General features: G+C 37.1%; 1 protein-coding gene and 1 long non-coding RNA gene across 2 annotated transcripts in view; one reads left to right on the top strand and one right to left on the bottom strand.

Annotated features, from left to right (window-relative positions):
* The window catches only part of LOC105838436 (homeobox protein Nkx-6.1), a 54,528-nt gene extending 36,131 nt beyond the window's left edge, over positions 1-18,397 (top strand). Inside the window, exon 4 of the mRNA XM_036288187.1 lies at positions 13,321-18,397. Within this exon, the coding sequence (XP_036144080.1) occupies positions 13,321-13,611 (291 nt within the window). The 3' untranslated portion in view covers positions 13,612-18,397. The remainder of the gene's footprint in view (positions 1-13,320) is intronic.
* LOC118646006 overlaps positions 1-24,202 on the bottom strand; it is a 64,592-nt gene extending 40,390 nt beyond the window's left edge. Inside the window, exons 1-2 of the long non-coding RNA XR_004963637.1 lie at positions 23,092-24,202; positions 18,821-18,944 (exon numbers count right to left, since the gene is read on the bottom strand). This is a non-coding gene — a long non-coding RNA (uncharacterized LOC118646006). The remainder of the gene's footprint in view (positions 1-18,820; positions 18,945-23,091) is intronic.
* Positions 24,203-24,297: the final 95 nt, after the last annotated feature.

The following is a 24,297-nucleotide window of genomic DNA, read 5'->3' as shown; positions in this document are numbered from 1 at the left end:
AAGCAGGATGAGCAAGTCTGTGAAAAGTTTAGACATTCTAGCGACCAGTTCTAGATGATTATTATATTTTGATGGTCGAATAAAATTATTTTCAAATCTGTATTCAGTTAAATTTTACGCACTTCAGCAAAACCGTTCCTTCTGTAAATTGATCGAAAAATTTTATTAGCACAGAATTCTGTATTTTATATTATTTTGTCAAATTGAGAATGTTGTAATGATGTTTGATCATTAAAACAAGACGAAAATTTATACAAATCATACAAAACATATAAATAATTAAATTTTAAGACATCAATTTTCTAACAGTTTCTCTCTCTCTCTCTCTCTCTCTCTAAGAATAGTAAAATTACAATTAATAAAACTATAGATGACTGATTATTCATGTAAAAGTACTTCATACTATTATTAGATAAAATGTGTAATTTATTTTAAAATTATTAAAAATAATGACTCGTTTAATAGCACCGTAACGAAATCGTCAAAGTGACTACATGTATCATCTTATCATTAGAGAAACATTCATAGCGTCACTTTTACCACACAATCAACCCTACTCACCCTACAACACCTTACGGACGTTCCCTCCTTTCGCCGTTGCTTTTAAGCAAAACATCCTGCACCATTTCGAGTTAATTGAAAACAGCGGCATCCCCAACACATTAAACACGATATCAAACTACAACGTCGCAAACGGGCTCGGGCCCTTCGCTACAACTGTGTTTCATCCAAAGGGCAAACGCTGCAGGATAGGGTCACCAGTACACGCGGGATTGCAACGTGCGCCGCGTATCCCTATATTCACGGTGTGCGATGGTGGTGCTGATGCCGATGGCAAAGTGGTTCCCCGTCCAGGCAGAATGCGCGGCTACCGGAGGGAGACCGACGTGGCTCGGGGATGACTGGGGGAGGGAGGGGGATCGGTGGGCCGAGTTGTTTACGGCGGAGTAATCTGCTCGTCGACGGATACCAATATCGATGACGTCAATTAGTACGAGGCGGAAGGTCTCTCTCTCTCTCTCTCTCTCTCTCTCTCTCTCTCTCTCTCTCTCTCTCTTCCTCCCTTTCTCTGCCACTCCCCCCCTCCCTCTCTCTCTCTCTCTCGTGCCCCGCTTCCCGCCTCTGCCATGTATCATCATGGCGGTGTATGTACGCGGCGCGGCGCGGCGTGGCGTGATAAATCACGGCAGCAGGCGGCGGCGTACCCTTCATTCACCTCCCACTACCACCATCAGGGTGCCGTATCGCACTGCACCATACCACACCACACCACATCGCGTACCCTCGAAATTGGCCCACATGTACTTGACTCCATAATGCCCGCGATTCCACCGGCTCGACTCGCCTGGATCTCTCTCTCTCTCTCTCGGCAAAACCGACTTTATTTTTCGACAGAACCTGCCCGTAGCATACCTTTCCGGCCGCTGTTGCTCAGATCTTCTCTCTCCGTTTGTCCCGCCCGAGTTTCCTTGTCCATCCATCTTTCTCTCGCTCTCCTTCCCTTCCTTCCGCACGACCCTGCCGACGGGAACGATCTCGTCGAGATCACCGGCACGGAATTATATCAGGGTGTATACACGGGCGCCCGAGACGCCATTATGTTTTATGGGCCGCGTAATTGTATGGGCCGACCTCGGGAAATTATTAGGAACCTTTTTCCGGGGGGGTCAATATTTCGATTCCGGCGCGAGGTAAGTAACGTCCACCCCAAGCTTGCTTGCGCGAGAAGCTTGATTATCGCAGCGATGACGAGAGACCGCGTCTCCACTGACATTTGATAAACCGGGTGCGCTTTTGGCGCCGCGATAATTGTTTTTCGATGGCGTCGCGCGTTCACTCGTCCAATGAAACTCGGCCAGTTATTTTGCAAAATGCATACATTCTGTGCCTGTAGATTTGTGAGAAGCTACGAAGATTACCACACATTGCCAAATAATCTCCTTAATATAATAGATATGAAAATACAGAATATTATAAAAATCAAATCTTAGTTGTAGCTGTGTAGTTGTTTATGTAACTCTTAATTTGTAATAGAAGCTTCATACAAAAAATATCTGTGAAAGAGAGAGTTCAGGAATACTTCATAATTGAATAAAATAAAACAAAGTTTGAGAGAAAGAAAGCGATAAAAACTGTCACAAAACTGGAATAATCTTCGATACCTTAATTATATATATAATGCCAGATAATCATATATAAATATTCAACAGAATCAATTAACAATACTTTATGACAAAGTTAAAAACGCGTAAATATGTATATTTATATTCCTAGAATTTTTTATGTGTTATTTTATATGTGCTATTTTTTTTTATGTATATATGTATACGTAAAAATGATCATAGAACGTTTATTTGGCGTACCACGAGGATCGCTGCGATGCATTCAGTTTAACGGGTGTTCATCATCGAGTCAGTCGACCGCTCGTGTCGAAACGTCTAAAGATATTCTACATAATGCGTTTCTTGTCTAAATTAGCGGCACTGTGCGTTAACATATACCGTTCCTTCGCGTACACATGTCACGCACATCGTACGTTTCCGGAAATTCGCATTAGAATTGCGCTCCGCGCTCGCAAAAAGTTAATTTCCATAAGTCTCTCAATAGGGACAGCTTGTATTTCGTAAATAGACAGATTTTGTGGAACGCGATGAAAAAGAGAGAGAGGGGGAAAAGAGCGAATCTTATATACAAATGATACTTTAGCTCAGCAGTCATCGGAGAAAAATATAATATAAAGTAAGTGATAAAATTAAATAAATATAAAATAACAATAAAATATAATCAAGAAAAACTAACGTGGAAAATAATATATATGTATGTATATTTCTCTTTGTAATGCCGCGGTGCTGACGAATTATCATATCAGTTTATTTCAGAGATCTTTTCAATTCGATCGAATTTCTCCATCATCGGCGGAAAATCATTTTTGGAGAAGGATTTTATAAGGAGACCGTGGCATTTATGTCTAGAGAATAGACAATAACATAAATTCTCAATCGCATTTACATCGTCTCCGCGATTCGGCGAGTGCCGGGATATTTTCAGCTGAGAGAAGATTTTCAAAGGGGTCCCGGCGACGATTTCGGAAATGGATACTGTATCATTCTCACAGCCGCGAACCGGAAGAGAATTCTTACAAATGAGACAGGCAGAGAATAATGCGCCGTAACCGAGCAAATTTTGCGACATTACGAATGGCGTATCTACTGGCGTAACTGTTACGTTGCAAAAGATGTGATTCTTTTCCCATCGGAAAATGCTCGGTGAACTACTCTTTTTTATCAGATCGCTTTAGCATTTGAAACCGCGACAGAGAAAAAATCCTCATAAATCGTTTTTAACCGGCGGGACGTCGCGCGGAAATTAAACAGGGAGAGTATTTTTAATAAACGCGGGAGCATCCCGATTGGGGGTTGGTAATAACGTAGAACGTGAAACAGTTCTTTCCTATTAAGGCCCCGCGCGGGGGAGTACATCTCGGAGAATTAAGAGCAGCTGCTGGAGAGTGTCGTCGTGCTCGGAACAGCGGATGTTCGCGACGCAATATTAACGCGCGCGTATAAATGGAAAAGAGCCGCGGAGGAGAGTGAAACGTGCCCCACGGTCGGACCAATTCGGAGTTGAGAGTAAGATTCGTTAATAACATCGGTCACCGCGGCGATGTTCATTTGACACTTCAATCGCGCCATTGTATCTGATAACCCACTTCGTAACGGCGTATATCGGGATAGAATCGCCACGACGTTTTTCTCCCCTCCCCCCCCCCTCTCCTCCCCAGAAAGCGGAGGATTCCGGGCATCCCCCGCGCCGGGAGAAGGAGAGAATCGTAAAAGTACGCCGGGATCGCGACGGCCGTCGCGAAATTTGATTCCGAAATAAAAATAGAATATTGAGGATAACGCGAATCGGTGAAGCCATTTGATCTCCGCGCGGGGCCAAATGGTCGGTCGGGACGGGGGAGGGTGTCGCGGGGAGGGTGGAGAGACCGGGGGGACGGGGAGGGGGGAGAGAGAGGAAACATATCGATATGGGGAAGCGCTACGGCAACGGAATACAGAGGAGCGCATTATCGCCGGCAAGCCAACTACCCTCCGTCGTCCACCTCCCCCGTCGTCCGCCTGCCCTACCTCCCCCGCCTGCCCGCCGGCCATACCCGCGAAGAGATCGCGTTACTTATTACTCGAAGAAAAACGTTCTGTTCTGGAGTACTCTGTAATATTGCGAACCGTGGAGTCTTACGATTACTCCGAACCGATTGACGACGCAAAATCGCGGCAGCATTTGCGATTCGCGGCACCCTGCGCTGACTTGGATCGCTCGAGGGTACGCGACGAGAGAATCACCATTTACGATTCTGTATAATGCATAAATATGTATGTATATTACATTTATCCAGTCTATACGTCTCTATCGAGTAATAGGGAAATGAGAAAAGTTGACAATCATGCGTGTAATAATTTTTTTTAATTTACTCCGGAGAGAAACAATTTTTGTTTAATATTAAAAAGTTCTATATATATTAAAGCAAGATCGTTAAATAAGTCTTTTCATTAATTAACTTTAAATAGAGATAAAAAAAGAATATTATTTTCTGTTTAGTTTAAAATGTTTTTTTACGCGATTTCCATAAAAATTGAATCTAAATAAAGCTTTCAAGTGTTAAAGTCTCTTTACAAACTAAAAATTTTAGCTATGCATAAATATATGTATGTACTACATTTATGTATATTCAATTCTTCTCTATACCTCTATCAGAATTAAATAATAAAAAAATAAGCGAAGTTAAAGAATACAAATTTTATTTAATATTGAAAAAGTTTATATTGATACAAGATTGTTGAAGAAGTCATTTCATTATTGATTAAATAATTAGATTCAAATAAAGTTAAATGAAAAATATTTTGTGTTTATTCTAAAACGTCTACTTACGTAATTTTCATAAAAATAAAATTAAATCCAAATATAGATTTTAAGTATCCTTTTAAAGTCTCTACAAATTAAAATTTCAGCTATGCATAATATATATGTATATCATATATATACTGCATATATATAATACTACATAATCCTTCTATATCTCTATGAAGTTCAGACAATATAGAAATAAGGAAAGTTAAAAATCATGCGTGCAAAAGTTTTTGAAATTTATTCTGGATGGAAACACATTTCTTATTTAATATTAAAAAATGCAATATTAAAATAAGACTATTATTCCATTAATTAACTTTAAATAAAGATCAATACAAAATGTTATTCCGTTCATTTTAAAATGTCTGACGTGGATTTCCATAAAAATAAAAGTGAATCAAAATATAGGTCTTACGTGTCTTTTTAAAGTCTCTTTACAAATTAAAATTTCACTTAGACCGACAGGTACGATTACTTATGTTAAACGTAACTAATCCCGTCATCATCGTCCGCTTAATTATTCACTCTGCACTTTTGACAAGTCGACAGAAAAGCGCGGTCGCCATCATCGACCTGCCTTACGACAAAGTTAATGTAACATGTGACACAAATATCGAGCCTGCGGCGGTTAACACTCTCGGTTTGATGGCATTTAGGAGCTCTCGTTACTCCACCCCGGTCGGTGGGTTACAAATAGGCTGTCGCGTCACGCCATATGGCGTAAATGCAAATTTTATACTAAAAGAAGCCCGGGCAGTCAATGCGTTAAAGGGCATCGGTCCGAGGCTCAATAGTTTTGTTTGCATCACACGGATATGTCTCTCGCTATACCATCGTACCACATGCATCAACATGACAAAAGGCAAAACCCAAGTTTTTCCGTCACGGTATAAACGGATCGCAAAAAAGCGGGTATTAAAACCACCGTTCTCCGTTATCTTACGATGTATTCGGTTATGCAGTTTCGAACAAAATTGCGGTCGTAAAATTGAAATTTGCCGAAATCTCGATAAAAGTGTTTCATTGAAAATGAGATTATAACACAGTTTCTTTCAATAATTCGACAATCAAATCTGTAAAAATTCCACAATCATAACGCGTTCATAATATCTGTACACTGAAAGAGAATCCTTGGTAAACCTGTAAAATGCATTTAGTAATGATATTGTTGAAATATTTGATTATTATAAACAAATATAGTAAACTAATAATAATTATCATAATTGTAATTATATTATTTTGTTATAATTACCTTACATTTAGTTAAAACCACATATTTCACTAAGGTTTAGGGTAAATTAATTGTTCAAGGCTGGATTATTATAACCAAGTCTTTTTTTCAGTGTACGTAATTCTTTCCATACATTTGTTATATGCATTTCTTCGCAATAATATGACCATAGATAATTGTATCCACTTGAACATGTTAATACTTCCGCCGTTCACAGATTAATATACCTTGTGTGTAAGCACTGTGTGTAATTAATCGAAAGCCCAGAAGATGCATCGCGGAAATCCGCGCGCACGGAAGACGGGAGAGGAAAGGAGTTATAGGAATAAAATTCTGCTAAACGCGCCGGGACCGCGGCAATGCTTAATGATGCGTGCGGAGTCATGTGTGACATTTACTCGAAGGTTTTCCGCATCATTGCTCGAATCGCTTATTATTCAAAGGATACGCTTTCATCGGATCGCCGATAAATTTTTAAGCTCCGGTGCACCTTTTTTACGCGCCAGACGCGGATATGGATTTTGGAAAAAGTTACGGGAGTTACGAGGCTCCCTCGTCGACGCGACGACGACGCCCGTGGTAGATCTCGCGCATTTCAACAACGGACAATGGGATCGATCGCGGATTAATCGTACGTGTTATTTAAAAACAACGAACGAGTTCTCTGTGACGGAAAATTCAACTGATACGCGAATATCAATTTCTTCAATATCGTTCCTTGTCTATATTATTTTTTTAATGCGCATAAAAGCGCTTGTAATATTTACTATTTGTAGAAAAGTTTCTCTTGCAAATTCTGAATAGCACAATAAAGACAATAAATTTTATATTGTAACAAAAATTTCATTAAAATTTAATGAAAGTTCACAAAAATTGTTTATCAAAAATAGCGATTTATAAAAAAGTTTTAAAGCTGAAATATTTTATGTAATTAATATTTATATTATTTTTGGAGAGGAAAGTATGATTGTCTTTATATTTATATAAAATAAATTATATAGCAACAATAAGTTAGACAAAATTTAGTTTATAAATAAAAAAATGCATAAAACTAATAAATACTTTTGGTTAATTTTTTAAATTTAACAAGCACGAAAAATGTATGCATGAAAAATATAGAAAGCTGTTGAGAGGACTAAATGCAAGTAGAAGTAAAAAAAGATTGGTGTAATATGTATTCACTTGGGTTATTGGCAAAAGTATTGAAAACGAGTATTCTATATGCGTCGTACGTGTTGGTAGTAACTAGAGAAGCGTGCCAAGTCACTGAAAATAATGGATTCCGAATGTAATAGAGGTTGAAAACACCCCTCTTTCCCCCTTTCCTTTGGCGTTTAATTGGAAAAATATATATTTCTCTTATATGCGTCGTTTCGCTCGCCGTCCTCTTAATACATGACATAATTCAGTCGCACGGAACGAAAAGGGTTCCGCCGTATTTCTGGCAGCGCTTCCGATTAATTGACTTTTTGGCAATCAGCGCAATCGAGAATCTTCGAGAACGCTAAGTGCTCCATTTAGCGCGATCCGCTTCCCGCGAACGAGAAGGCATCTAATTATCATTTAGTAACGACGCTGTTTTTGTCTTCGAAAGTCTATTCAATGATAATTTACTACTTTATTAATCTTTTTATTAGTTCATAATATGAATAAGTAAATTTCTTTACACAGATATGCTAAATTATTTCTAAATATAAAAAAATATTTAAATGTTAATCTTTTTATACTCACTTTTGTACTCAATAGTAATCTTTAATAATGATAGTCTGATATATAATCTTATGTTGCTTTATAGAATTGCTATATAATTTTTTATATTTGTGAGTCTTTAAATTTATTTGTATTTTAATGCAAATAAAAATTTAATACAAAGTGTGTTTTATAAACGTCAGCGAAAGACACAGCAGTCCTGTTATCTCTTTCCTGCGAAAAGCAGAAGGAAAAACTGATTAGGACTATCAGAGCTACACCAATGGCATCTCGGAATATACGCGGCTTTGGACAAGAGAAGCCTTGGGAAGAAAGAGAGAGAGAGAGAGAAAAGAGAAGAACAATCCGCAGTTTCCTTTCCTATCCACGCATTTACATCGAAATCCGTTCCTATGCATACACAGTTCTTCTCCTTCTCTCTTTCTCTCTCTCGTAATCTCTGCGCCACCCCTTAACTCGCGCGTTTCTCTCATTTCACTCCCAACGGAATATCCCACCTTGTCAGTCGTTTCTCTCTTTCTCTTTTCTTCCCGCTTCTCCGATTTCCACTTGTACTTTTTGTGTTAATTTACACTCCTTGCTTCTTTTCTGACTGTTCCGTCTCCTTGTGCATATTTTTTCCCCTTTCCGCTTTATCTTTCGGATATCTGTCTATCGGCTTACTGTCTTTTTACTATTACTTATATATCGAAACTATTAAAATAATGTTTCTTTGAAACCAAACACTTGAGAAGAATACGATTTTAATATAATCATTGCGTTTTTCGCGAAAAACGTTTTTGTAATTAATAACCAAGGCCCGGATAATTCTATATTGTAACTTAATAAAAATTGTCGTCATAAAGAGAATTATGCAGTGTCCCGCATTAGGTATGCAATACTTCATGGAAAGATAGACAAGATCAAGGTAAACGTAAAAGTCCACTATAGTTTTTGGATATCTCCAATGATAGCCGAGATATTAATTTTTCAAATTGTATGAATAAGAACGCACCGAGGGAAATGCTGAGCCGCTCGAGCTATAGGACTTTTATGTTTACTTTGATCCCGTCTATCTTCCCATGAAGTATTGCATACCTGATGCGGGACACCCTGTATAAAAAACAATCTTTTAAAATTTTAATAGCAATTTAAAAAAAAGTAAAATCATTTTCAAAGCGACTACTTTATCGTGCAAGATCGCTTATTCGAATAAGATTAAGCATAAAAAGGTTTATGCGTTCTAGTCACAGCATCTATCTAGATAATTAGATTCGCGATGGCCTTATCACAGTTTTGATTCGAGCGAGAAGTTGCTCGCGCGAATTTGGCCGCCCTCCCCCTCGAGGGGCGAGAACTGAGTCACACGGCCGTAATCTTTCGCATAATAAATTGTCCCAGCGGCGATATCAACGGCGAGATCAGATGCTATCGGTATTATCTGTTACGGGCGAGGGGCAAGGGAAGGGGGTAGGTGGACGACCGCGGAAATCAGTGCCGCTCGCTGCGCGCCCGCCCTAAAGGCTTTACACGAATTACAAATGCGGTTTTGTATCTAGCTCTCGACGGGACAAAGTAATGGGCTTAGATAATCCTGATTTAATAAATCGAACAGTTGTGAGGCGACGCGCAGCGTCGGCAACAAGGGAGAAGGAAAAGAGAGAAAGAGAGAGAGAGAGAAAGAGAGAGAGAGAGAGAGACGACCGCGCCAGTTTCCCGCCCCCGTCTCGCAACGTGCGCGTGACTAATGCGTTCAAAAACAAGATGGATGGATCCGGGCCAGGACTTTCTTTGCATTTACATTTTCGCACTGTATCAGCCGCCGACGATTTAAAGAATGACGATCGGGAAGGCTTTGCGGTTACACCCCTAAATCGGTTTTTCATCGTTTTATCGAGAAAGATCGAACTGAGACTACGAATTGCCGGCCCCCATTTCTCAAAGTTAGATTACCGACAGATATTTTCCCTTGTCATACAATGACTAATTCAATTTATTAAAAATAAAAATGTTACGTTATCGTTAAAATCATATAACGTTTCGTCGGAAAATATTGCATTTCTGATAAATAAAATATGTAGGGTGTAGTTTTGATTAAAGCAACAAACTGGCTGTGAATTTTTTTGTAAACGGCAATTCCGATAAGAGTCATTTTGATGAAACGTGCATTTAGGCAATTAACGAAAGAAATAACGTTCTTATTTCGAAAAGGAGAACGTGATAAGTCTTTATCTCACAAACTGCAGCATCCGCGTTTCCGGAAAAATAGGACATCGCATTTGAATTTATTAAGGGCTTAACTAAGTGCTTTATCGTCTTTAAAGTTTGTTTTAGCAAAGTAAACAGGGTCGGTACTAATAGAGAGAAACTAGGTCGGCTCGCACGATCCCGAGGGGGAGTTCGGTAAACTTAGCATCAATTTTGATTGTCCTCAGTTTCTCCGATCCATTGAACGATATCTCTGAAATTGCGAATCCTCCGCGGACGGAAGGAGCTTGTTTATCACGCTTGCAAAATCACCATCGCGCATAGGCAAATCCGCGAGCGTCTACTTTTCTGCGGGATGTTGGTATATCTCGAGTATAACGCAGTATTACGTCACTATCGATACTCGAATAATCAGTGCCTTATTGGTCTTGGCGTCCCTCTAAGGAAAATCTGTCGCTTCTCTAATTGAAATATTCAGCAAAAATATTCGTACCTATATATTTTTATTTCAGAGAAAAAGGATTTTCAGGAAGATTTATCATAAATCAGAAAAGAGATTCTTTAAACATTATTGTAATTAAAAATTAAGCGACTTAACAACAGCTTGAACGTACCGCCTAATCTTTTCCTCGCGCATCTCACTTTCTTCTACCCCTTTTTCTTCCTCTCTCTCTTTTTCTCTCTCTCTCTTTTTCTTCTTTATAAAGACCAACGTGAAATACAAATTGGACTTTCGTTGCCGGGCCGAACTGCTCTTTTACATCCAGCATTTGCCTGCAGTCAATCCCTGCAGATTGTCCATTCGCCTGCCTCTCCGTTATCTTAATTCCTCGAGTATTTTAATTTTCATCCGAACAACCATTAACTTTTACGGCCGGCCGTTTACTTTTTAATTCGTTTACCGCTTCGCGCCCGCCCGCGCTCGCTCACTCGCCGGGACTCGCTTATATCTTTAATTTAAGCTCTCGACTTGGCGGCCATTGAACAAGCCTGCGGATTGGGGTTGGATACGGAAGAGCGGCGGCGGCGGTGGCGGCAACGCGGGGGAGGGAGGGCGAGGACGAAGAGGAAGAGGAGGAGTTTAGCGGGGGCCACACGCTGGCATGGATCGGGGGTGGTTTGTGGGTGCAATCGCGCTACGGTGAAGCTCCCCCGTGCTCCCCTGACACCCGTTACGTTAATTAAATACATTGTTGCGGGGACACAGACTCCTACTGTGTATCTCGAGCTTTATAGGTGCAGAGGGCCACCTTAAGTTAGCGCCGTTTTCCGCGACCCCCCTCCCACCGATCCCCGCGGGAGGCCAGTCTCCGCCGATGAATTTTCTCCGGGACCTTTGCCCGTTAATTCAAATGTTATAGACGCCCGCTAGAGTCGAGCCCGGCGTATTAATCGAGAGAGGTCGAATGGACTCTCCGCGGGTGGGCGATGCTAAAGACGTCGATAGTCGGCTATTTCAATAATTCGTCGGTCGACTCGCATCGAAGGGTTGCCTCACGATGAGGATTTCCACTTTCAGCGTTAGCTCGTTCCTCGAAAGTCGAGTTAACGTACCCGTAAAGGTTTAGAAGGCCATTCATCGTCATTTCTATTCGTTTGGCGTTTATAACTCAATTCCATAAACAAGAGAAACAATTCATTTTACAAAAACCTATAGTGTTATCGTCAAATTAGTAAAAAAAAAGTATTCAATTATTTCGACGAACTAATGACTAAGATTTGGAAACCTTAGATGCAATTTGTTGCACGAAACATTTACAGACAAAGAAAGGATTAATCAAAATGTACGCATGGCTGTAAATTATAGCAGATAAAATATGTATAAATAGATTACAAGTGACATTAATTGTTGCCGAAGCTCAATTTATTATAGCTATTAAAATGTAGTAAAAATATTCGCTAGAACCAAATATACGTGCAACAAACAATCTACAAATAAATACGATTTAAATGCGCAGGTTTTATGGGTATAAAATATAGAGAAGAATAACTGCCATTTTCTTAGTTATTCCTGTGTAAAATTACGCTTGTAATTTTAATTAATAAAGATGTAGCTGGCAGTAAATGTATTTTACCTTCAACAGCCAACTTTTAGCAATGACACACTGAATAAACAATCCTATTTTATAATTAGCTAGTTGGAAATTTAGTACAGAAAAATTTATCCTTACGATAAGAAAAGCAGTTTCTCATTTTTTTTTGTTCTTCTTTAAGTAAATCGGTCTTTGCAAAGAATATTATTTTTATTTAAAACTCATTATTTTTTATATTCAATAACAAGATTTATTTAAAATAAACTTGTGTATTTGAATTAAATAAGTATCACGTATTTTAAATAATTCATAAGTTTATACATCTGCAAATCGTAAGTTTGTCATAAGGAATAAATTTATTAAAAATAGTAATTCAATACTTCAAATAAGAATATTAAATGTATAAATTCTTTTTTCAAATATATAATAATAAGTTTTTCTAATATTTGTGATAAATACATTTTAAGACTATTATAAAAAAAATATTCTTTATTAAAGATAACCGTTACCTATTATGAGGAAAAAAATAAATTGAGTAATCGCTTTTCTTGACAGTAGAATAAATATTTTTCTCCATGCAAATACAACCGGTACGTCTGTTTAAAAATGAACAAATCGAAAATCTTGTAGGAATAAACGAATTATCAAAGAATCTACCAGATGTTTTAGTTATAAAATCTCGAGTCCTATGATAATAAAAAATTCTGCTTGGTTTCATCAAAGCGCACTCAATCACACAGGTCCTGTTGATATAATTAATCAATATACGTTGATATATATAATTAAACCATTTTTCTCAGTGTAGAAAAATTCGAACTAGCTACTGGCATTTATTAGCTTACGTTTCTAAGGATCCAGTTGTTGCAACTTCTTGATAAACTTACCTATCAGGTAATTATGTGTCCATCTTTATTTATTTAAAGAAAATAAAAATAGACACATGTAATAGGTAAGTTCACCAAGAAGTTAGAACAACCGGCTCTAGGCCGTTTCTTCCCGTGCACAGTTTCCGTATTACGTTATACAACCTCAAAAACTTCGATCTGACCAATTCTTTTTCTTTTATCCTATTTCACATTTATCGCCCGGCAACTAATATAAAACATGAATATTCAACGGGCATTTTAAATTATAATTCCCGGCAAACGGCGAAATTGGAGATTGGAACTTAACGAATGCCCGAATCGGAGAATTAAAATCGCGATTTAATCATGGATCTGTTAACACGTGCGTCTTCCGGATTTCCAGGTATGGTTCCAGAATCGGCGGACGAAGTGGCGAAAGAAACACGCGGCGGAGATGGCGACGGCGAAGCGGCGGCAGGAGGAGGTCGAGGGCGTCGTCGCCGAGGGTGAGGACGGTTGCAGCGATGCTGAGGCCGACGGCAGCAGCAGCGGCGGCGGTGGTGGCGGTGGCGGCGGCGGCGGCGGTGGCGGCGGCGGCGGTGGCGGAGGTGGCGGTGGTGGAGGTGGCGGTGGTGGCGGCGAGACCGCCGCGAAGAGGCTGCGAAGGGAGCTCGAGCAGCAATACAGGCATTGAGGCACCGTCGGGGACGGCGGCGGGGGTTGCCAGGGGACACGCGGGGGGTCGCGAAAAAAGGGAAAAGAGGGACGCGGAGGAGAAGGATAAGGCGTGGCCCGGGGGCGGCGCGTTCCGGAGGGTTCCTCGCGGCTTGTTCGGGGAACAGCGCGCGTGTCGGCTCGGAAATGATCGCGGAACGACTGTACGACGGCGGCGGCGGCGGCGGAGAGAGAAAGGGAGAAACGGTGCGGGAGGAAGAGAAAGAGAGAGAGAGAGAGAGAGAGAGAGAGAGATGTACGTGTGTGTGCGTATGTGCGCCCGCGTGTCTTTCTTCGTGATTTAGCCGGACCCTTAAACGCGACGTCGCGACTGACGCACGGGGGATGTCCGGGAGGTCGCGCGTCTCCTCCGCGTGTCGCGGAAGAGGTGCGAGGAGACGGTTTTGGAATTCTGATAGAGGGCGGATTGGGGAATTTCGAGGCTCGCGGAGTCGATTCTCGTTGAGCTACGAGGAAATGTAGAGGGGACTTACTTACTTTCGGGTTAACTGGAATTCTTTTGCCGGCGCGAAAGTTTAATTGAACAAGTTTTATTCGTCTTTCGTATTAGGGATCGTTTGATTTTCTAAAATTATGAAAAAGTAACTGAGAGAGAGAGAGAGAGAAAGAGAGAGTGCGTGATTTGCGGGACATCTAACGTTTGCAACAAACGCGACGGGACGGAAGCGATTTCCGACGATTCCGCGTCAGTCAAAGACGATCGCCTCACTTTCGAAACGAACCAATCCTTACCAGTGATTGCCGTTAATTTCGACGTGGTGCCCGGTTCTAATGGGCACTCCGATTCGCTCTGAGACATTGCGAATTGCGAAGCGTTGATTTTGTCGATGGCGGATTTGTTTGGTGCTCGAGAAATTAAAGAATTTTATGTAAGTACGACGATAATTTAAATCGAATTAAACGTTGCGATGTATAAAGCGAAATATTATTTATTTTCTTTTTTATGAATATAATATCGCGATTATTAAGTAGACGAAACACTTTCGCGAGAAGAGGCTAACTGCAAATTTCGGTGCACAATGAACCTGCCATCCGACAAAATGGCCCTGACGACGAATTGGAATCTAAACTACGTGTCCCGTTGCCAAACTGATCTCCATGATAATTCGGAAGCGTCGATAAAGACTACCGTTTCATCGCTGATCTCGAAGTTGAAGTCAAATTGCTCGATCGAAAATTATGGGCGCTTATCGAGCCAGGGACTTTAATTAATCGCACGCGGCCAAGGTACTGCTTTATTACCATGCACTTTCTTTTGTGGGACTACAGAAATATTTGATAAATAACTTGCTTGAAAAAATAAATCCAGCGTGGAGTAAATGCTTTTACGCAACAAAAATTGATCGAGCAAATGGACATTTCAGTGTCGATATTTATTGTTTAAATTTATATTTTTTCAAACAAAATTATCGTGAAATAGCGCACAATTATTTTATTATAATTAAGCTTAGGCGAGATCTTAACTTAGCGAATTTTATTGTGAAAAAAGCGATGTGTTTATTCCACTGTATAAAGATCATATTTTTTTTATTTGATATTTAAATTTTATTAACAGTGTTATCAAATGGCGTCGCTATTCCAATTCATTTTCAAAAATGCAATTACACAATATCTTGAAAATAGTTTGATCCCGCTCGACTTGTAATTTTACACTTTTTTTAGATACTAAAAACTGCAGTTTTTCACTATAAATTTTTACCCCTTTTTAATTGTGACAAAAGACTAAGCGTCATAAAAAAATCTTACAACAGTCAAGCACTAAATCTATGTTCCATTTTTTTAAAGCTTGTATCCTTTTGCTTTTTCATGAATCCTGTACGAGCAGCAGTTATCGTAATTCTAAAAAAAAAATTATATAATTTAGGAAAACTTATATAGCGATGCTATTTCATATTACTCTTTAATAAATTTTAATGTCAAAGAAAACTACGATCTTCACAATGAAATAAAAAGTCGACTTTTCTATTACTCTACATTTTTCCGCAAAAAATTCACAAAGTTAAGCCTCGTTTTACCTGTCAAGCAATCGGTATACCGTGCCAATAAATGCCTGGCGTGTCTTGGCGATTTAAAATCGGCTTGGCGAATATCGCACATGACAATTCCGTTGCCCCGAATTACGCAGTGTCGCGCGTCGTGTTTGACAGTAAAATATAGCGACATCGAAATATCGTTAACCACCTTCTGGACGCGACGTGTCACCATCCTCAAAATCTCTCGATCGCGTGTGCATATTTAGTCTGTAGCTGCGAGAGCATCCGGAGGAATCGATAGGAAGAGTTTGCCGAGCTGCTTATGCGATGGCAGATTAGTCGTCGGACGGGGGCTTTGTTATCCATCCGACAAACAACGCACGGCAAATATGGCAAACAACGCACGGCGACGTAACGTCAGCCCCCCTTCCGTCAAGATGGTGATAATGGATAACCATAAATCCAAGGGCCCGGCAATCCCGCGCGTCGTTCTAAACTAGTCCACTCGTCGCCGTAAAAGGGCGCGGATTATTCGATTGAATAAATAATTATAGCGCAACTGTGCCGGACTCGTACAAAACGCCCCGGGAAAAATCACTCGCTATACGCCCAACACGCGATTTCATCGAGAAACATTTTTATATATCACGAATTTACGGACATGTTGCTTTAGAAAGGGATAATGATACTTAACATCCAGCCTCGCCGCTTGATTAAACTATTTATTTAAGAAACGCGAAAAATATCTTTTTAATGAATCTTTTTGCAATTTCCTCTATATAACTTTTCCTTATAACTCAACATAAAGTGACAATTTAACTATATTGAATTAGTGGTCTTGATATCGACAAATAAAAATCGTTTGTGAATCTTTTGTTAGGGAAAGTGTTTTTCAGAAAAAAATTAGTTTATTTTCCACAGAATTGAATATTAATTCGCTATGATAAAGCAGCTAAAGACGGTCTATTGTTTGTAAAGTTGAAAATTGTTAGAATATTAGTTCATTTATTTTTGCACAATTTTATTCTTTACGTGCGGATATTTATTTATTTTGCTTAAACTATCAGTAAGAGATGGAGATTTTTTAAATTGTTTAAGCTTCCGTTTGTTTGTAAATTACGATCAAGTCCCCGGTCGTAAGAAGGAGGAAAGATATATCCGAGAGATAAGTTACACGTGAATTTCGCGTGGATTTTGCGCGTCGACGGATCGCGCAAAAATGGACTTTGTATATTATGTAGATATACGATAAACGTGAATGTGATATCTAACGTATTTAATACGGCGTTCGGTCTAGGCGCGTAAGTGAAATAAGTAGATATCGTCTATTGTAGACTAAAATACAGTGCAGAAGGAATAGGAGAAGAAAAAAATACCTATAATATACATACACACAAATATATATAAATCGCACGTGGCGTGCGTCTAAACTCGTAACTCTGACAGTTTTTTTCAGCTGCACTTCCTTTTACATTTTCCGCATTTGAAATTAGACGGGTGTATATTCGGACTTTCGAGGAGGGGAAGGAGGGAAGACGGAAAAAGGAAAATTAAGTAAAAGTGCAACTAAAAAGAACAAACCTTCTGTATTCTTGCCACAGGTTAGCGCTAAATATGATTATTTTTATCCTGAGTTTTATTCGATATAAGAATGTTATATTAACAGTTGTATATTGGACTTTGGTTTATACGAGACTTTATGAAAATGTTATCGAATCTAAAATTCTATATACAATTCTTGGAAAATTTTTTGAAGAAATTTCTTTTACAAAGTTTGAGTAAACACCCTGAATAATAAGAAATAAATTTTTACAAATGTTTAATTAAATTAATCTCTACATTTGCGCAATGTAAAGACTTTAAAAACAATTATATAAATATAATAATATTTTAGTCTTTACATTGCGCAAATAAATATAATGATTAATTTTGATCAAACATTTGTAAAAATTTAATTTTTATTATAGTGTTTACTCGAACATTGTAAAAAAGATTTCTTAAAATCTTTTTCCCGGATCTGTCAAGAATTGTATTCAAAATTCAAAATTAGATTATCGATGAAAAATACAAATAATAATTTTGTCGGAAAAAAAGAGATAGAATTTAAATTTAACAGTAATATTCCAAGAATTTTCCCAAATATTAATAAAATCTTGTGAAAAAATTAATTTAATCATAGATAAGAAATAAATTCCCTGAAAATCACAGGTTTTCCCAATTTTTTTTCCAACAATTAACACTGATGTATTTAGAAAACTTACATTTTGGATTTCAAGTTCTTATACTTATTTTTCCTCAAATTAAAAAAAATTCTTGCGTGTATAAACAGTCGGATTGCCTTTTTGATCCTAACATGCGGCAGGAATGCAAACCATAGAACATGATAAGCGTTAATCGCTGTGTTCAGAAAGACTCGGCAGCGGGCAGGCCCCCGAATACTGAAGGGGCAAGAGGGTTCGAGGAACATTTTCCGGGGGCAGGTAAAAGAAAGGGAAAGAAAGAACGCTTCGCTACTTCGCGTGCTGTGAATCTAACCGAGCGATCGTTTCCTAAAAGGCGCAGTTTCCTAAGTCCTTGCATCCTTGTAACGTCTATCGAGTATGCGACAAACACACGCAGTGTACAGTAAACCTAGGTAAATTGTTAATGGACGAGGTAGAGACAATCTGTATAAAATACTGTATAAATTATACATACGTGTTATCTATCGCTTGTGTATTATATCTCCAATTTAATAAATGGAACACGTATTATGGTATGATTGTAGAATTATATTATATATCTCGTAATGCGTTCACTTCATTTATCCCATCCTACCTCGATTATCGCACATCCCATTTTCAGCTTCGTTAAAATCATCGTAAGAAATATACATGTATGCTTTTTAATTCGATGAAATTTACTTAACTATAAAAAATCGACTGCATATTAAGTTTGTTTAATTACAAATAACGAAATTTAAAAAAGAACGTTAAAGTAACATTCCATCATTATTGATAATAAAATGTTCATAAAACTGATAACTTCTTTTACCTCAAATTCAGTTAGGAGTGATTAATCTTTCCTATTTTGGAAAAATGTAAATTGCGAACGTCGTGTGGTCACTCAATCGTGTATCAAATTAACGTTGCGCAATAAAGAAGATGAAGTCAATGAAATTTGTAAGAGGCGCAAAATATGTGAATCTGCACTCACCGGTGATGACCAGGTTATCAAATCCGTATATCCAAATAAATTTCCCTGCATCCGATCTCCTTTATCCGTCGATCTCCTTCCCCCATCGATCTTTCTTCATCCGTCACGTACGAAAACAGAAAATCTATTGGAATAAATTTTGCATTCTTTATTTCTTACAACCTCCTCGACAGCATACAATATTTATGATAAATATTCATAAATATTTATTACATTATTATTTATTTCTTCAATATTATATAAATATTTTATACATATTTTATACATTAAAGAAAAAAATCCTAAAAAAAGACAAAAAATCATTAAAAAATCAGAAAAAGTCATAAAATCTTTATATAACATGTTATTAAAATATAGCTTAAATACTTTATATTATGGTAAATAAAAAATATAAAGATTTAATAATACTTTCTTTAAATACTATTTTATAAATATTTTTATGATATTTATGATCTGTTCAATACAAGATTACAAAAATATTTATGAAATTTAATTTTTGGTAAATATATTCATAAAACACTCAAATAATTATTATGAATATTTTGTAAATCTTTCATAAATATTGCGTGCTGTCTGGGAACTCGTTATAAATATCGATTGTTTTTCTGGCAGTAACAAAAATTCGGCTTCGGTGTGACGCGCGATACCAAACACTCTGTGCGGAGAACAATACGATATAATAAATATAACGGGGAGAAAAAGAGGAAAAAAATGGTTTCATCTTAATATGCATGACGCGGCCGTCCGTCGGGTCCCTTTTTGTTATCCCTCGCAAGCAATTTTAGCGCACGGCCGCGATATACTGTTAATTGGTACCTCCGTATTCTGATTAAATCACGGTTACAACGCAACCTCGCGCGTAACTTGCGCTATATGAAGCCACGTATCCGTGTCTGGCGAAATTATTTGCAACTTAGTCCCGGCGATTGCTGTAGTCCGCGAGCGCGTCCGGAGGAAGAGCATTAGTACGCAATTAATCGGCCATCGCGATGTAGGGGGGGAGGGCAGGAAGTAGAAGAAAGGGGAAACAACACAAGACGCAAAAAATTTGAATGGAGGCAGTGATTTCCTAGAACGAAATCTCCTAGGAGAAGTTTGCTTTTTGCAAACGAAGAGGTAAATTATTTTCAACTTTGTTCGCAAAAAAAAAAAAAAAAATTAACGCTCCTCTTTCTAGGTAATCGACCGGTCTAGTATATTTAATTAATATTTCATAGATCGTACGACAGGCTGGTCAGACGTTATTGATTGGCTATAAGATAGAGCATTTCTGGAGACTTAAGAACTTTTCTATTCCGCAGCTAATCAATATATTCGATGAAACATTAACTTTTGATTACATCGCGCATTATAACTTTTAAATGCATAATATTGTCTTTCTTTTCAAACAGCAGAAACTTGCATATTGCTGCAACGGTGCAACATTATATACTGTATATTGCAAAACTTTTGTAAACATTTTTTGCAACATTATTTTACCAAATTGTTGCAACAGCGTTTCAAGAAATTGTGAAAAATGACTTGTGTGTTTCGTCCAGAAGCATTACGTGCGGCAATTAAACGTAATTTTTTTTATTCCGTATATAAATTAATTCGGAAATATATGACATTCCTTGACTTTTATATACCAAAATATAGTGGTATTTCAAATATTAACAGAAACATTAAAACATTATAATATCATCACAATATTGCATTGCAAATTTTTAAAAACATTTTACCATTCATACCCTGCAATGTTGCATAAATTGCAGCAATACTGTCGCAATATTTTTGCAATATTATAATTTTACGCTGAAGCATTTCCACTGAAAAAATTATTATGTTAAGAAAGGCAGTTTCTCATTTTTTAGTTTTTCTCTTTTAAATAACGGTTATTATCTTTGCAAAGAATATCTCCTTGATAAATAGTCTCAAAATACGCTCATTATTTTTACTTGAAACAAGTAAGATTTACTTAAAATAAACTTCTGTGTACACACAGAAAAATATACTTGAAATACTTGAAATAAATATCACTTATTTTAAATAATTATAAATTCATAAATTTATATATCAGTAAATCCATCGTAAGTTCGTCAAAAAAATTAACAAATTTATTCCAAATATATTCTGAATCCTAGTAATTTAATTAAAAATATTGAGTTAAAACAAAAATTCGATTTACTTATTACTTTAACTTTTCTTTAATTCGATTTTATAATATTCTCCAAGAAAATATAAATTCCTTTTTCAAGTATATATAATGAGTTTTTCTAAAATTTGTTACTAGTATATTTCAAGACTATTATCAAAAAATTTTCTTTATTGAATTTATTGAACATAACCTTTACTTATTACAAGGAAAAGAGTAACCGCTTTTGTTGGCAGTAGAATAAATATTTTTTCTGTGTATATAAGTTGGATCGCTGAACTATTTTACACGAATCGGTAATAACGAATCTTTCTCTTGGAGTATACGTTATTACTGTATCTATCTAAATCGATATCTACTGAACGAGATGTTTGTTAAAACAAGATAGCTACTGTCGATTCTTCGAAATTCCAGGACTTGTCAATGTTGATACGAAACTTGGATGGAGCGAGGCAGTTTCTCAACGTAAAAGCATCTGTCTTATCAACGAGTTTGTTTCGTAACGTTATTGATTATTTACCCATAAAATAGCATAATCGCGATCAGTATCGCCAGTCAAATTGTGACACAACAAAATCTTAACCGCGCAAACCGAAGACTGAAATGTTTTTCGATCCGCCGGCCGGTGTTTTCGATCCGTAACGTTCAACAAAAGTCACTGCGAACGCCATCTCTTCGCAATGCTTCAAACTATGGCTGATTAATTCCGACTATAACTACTTGAAATAAGTACGTAGAACTAGTAGAATAACTCGGTTTATAAGCACGTTCTTAAAATATGTATAAAGCCATTACACAATTGATCATTAAAAAATCTTAAACAATTTAATAAAACTCTAAATATGCAAAATGTTAACAGAAAATCTTGCTTAAAACATCTGATAAAATTAGGTAAGAAAAAAAAATATTTCTAACAGGTTTTTGGTTTATAAATTTTTAGATTGGTTATCTTTTTGTTATTTAGCATATGATGAATGTCTATAATCTGACTGTGTTTTGTTTGAAATTGATATCATATCTTACCATATTTGATCCAATTTATGTATGTATAATATATTATTATTTAATATTTTAATTTCAAATTTCTTTTGTGTGATCATCGTGGTGATAAAAGCGTGTTTCTTGTATAAACTTTATTTAGTTACGTTAAAAGTTATATAAACAAAAACCCAAATTTAATGAAAATTTAAGATTAAAATAACTCAAATTAAATTAAAATTTAATATCAAAAGTTAAAAATTATTAAAACAGTTATAATATGAAACGTAGATCATTAAATATATTTAATATTTTGTAAATTAAGTTTATACAAAATAATAAAGAAATTGTACGTTTTATGTGTAAAAAATAGTTTTTCTGCAAGATAAATTTTTAACTTAAACTAAGGAAAAAATTAGTAAATTAAAATTTGTGTTTTAAAAATAACTGGTTAAAATTAAAAATTTAATTATTTAAAATTAATTAAATTAAATTAAAAATATATTAACTTACTTTTTAACTAGTTACTATTCAACTCTGTTTATAACATACATAACGTAAACTCTAGATTAGCAAAATTATAATTAATTTATCAAACAATTATTTCGATATAAAAATTTCGAAAAAAGCGTTATTAAATCTTATTAAAACGTTATAATCTAATCGTATATATATAGAAAACTATTTTAATTTCTTATTTAAAAAATTTCTTGTAATTTTGAAAGTAATTAAATTATCTTACATTTCACTTTTTTTCCAAGAAATACAGACATTTGTTCTAGAAACTTGAAAATATGCATGTTCATAAATTTTTAAAGATTTTAAATAGATGATAAAAGTAAAGTAATCATAATTAAATAAGCCCACAATAGGCACCTTTTCTCATATTCTAGCGTAAGAATTAATGAATGCAACGCATTATTTATTTGCGTAAAATCAGAAGTTTGATATTTTTTGAATCCTCATAATCTAACAGTAAAACATTTAATAGAGAAAAGGTTATTAGAAAAAGTTGTTCTTCTAAATATTAATTTCTCCGAGATAGTTTTAAAAGCATGGAAAAATGTAGTAATATAATTGTTTAAAGAGAAAAGAAAGTGGTGAACAATACCCTCTTCAAGTAAAAAGGGGAGACGAATATCGAAGGTGGGGAACTTACTCGCAAGTCTCTCGCTCTGGACCTCAGCTTCCCAGCGGAGATGTATGTGCAGCCCCCTCCGAGATGATTTTCTTTTTTCCCAGCGAGGGTCGTGGAAACGAAAGAAACACTCGTAAACAGGCGGGGTGACACGCGCGCGGGCCGCTCACCCTCGCGGCCTCGACATATCGATTTCGGATAAGCATAGTGATTAATGTTAACGAGAGTTTTTGCGACTCGTAAAATGTGTCGGCGCACGTAAATGCGCAATCCTTACATTGCCCCTTCCCTCCCCCCTCCTTCCCTCCCACGGCGGGGGTAGTTCTCCAGTCTCTAGAACGGAGGTTGCACCCCCGCGGCGTATCGACTGTAAATTTATCGTGGCGTTAAGCCGTTAATATTTGCCCGCCTCCTCGGCGGTAGGACCTTAAATCAATGGGAAATATTCCTAATTGGAACATGGAAAAAGTTGAACTGAAAGCGGGCCGTCTACGACACGGCGACGACACGGGGGTGCGGGTGCTTTCCCCTTGGGGAAAAGAGAGTCGTATTAAAGGATAAAAGAATATAAATTGTCCCGAGGAGAGAGAGTGGCGCGGCCGGGAAAAATGGCGAGAAGTTTCCGATTAAGGCTCGGGAACGCGCGTTGTATTGAACTACAGATTGCGCGGCAGTTATTAACGACGTGCGAAAGTTCGGCACTTTCGCGAGGGGTGGCTGATGCTAATTGCGACGACCGCGGCTGTCGTGCGCTTGGCGCGAGTATACGAGGGCGATTCGTGAATTGCGGCGCGGACAGGCGAACTTCGCTGAAAACATGTCGATCGTAATGCGGCAGTACAATTAATTAGCGTTTAATTAATATGGATACAATGGCCGAGCATATAGCCAAATTTTAGATTTAGCAACTCGCGAGACGGGCACTTTAATTTTCACATCCTATAAATTTTTTTTGAAGCGCAAAGATTATTCTTATTCTAGTCCAGACTGCGAAAAAATTGATCTATTTTGCTTATTTTTGGAGAATTAAGTAACTGCTGCATATATTTTTTTGTTTTATTTAAACGTCTACCTGTACATATTTAATAAATATCAAATTTTGAATAAGCATTTAAATTAGTTAAATAGCTAAATGTTTATTAGTTTTAATGTTATATATATTAAAAACAATTTCCACGTTTGTTAATACAGTTTCTCAAAAATTATTAAATTTTTATCAATTTTTGC

This window comes from Monomorium pharaonis, chromosome 6, assembly GCF_013373865.1.
Source record: "Monomorium pharaonis isolate MP-MQ-018 chromosome 6, ASM1337386v2, whole genome shotgun sequence".
Classification (NCBI taxonomy): Eukaryota; Metazoa; Arthropoda; class Insecta; order Hymenoptera; family Formicidae; genus Monomorium; species Monomorium pharaonis.
Note: the sequence above shows the minus strand (reverse complement) of the source record. Positions and strands in the feature narration are given on the sequence as shown.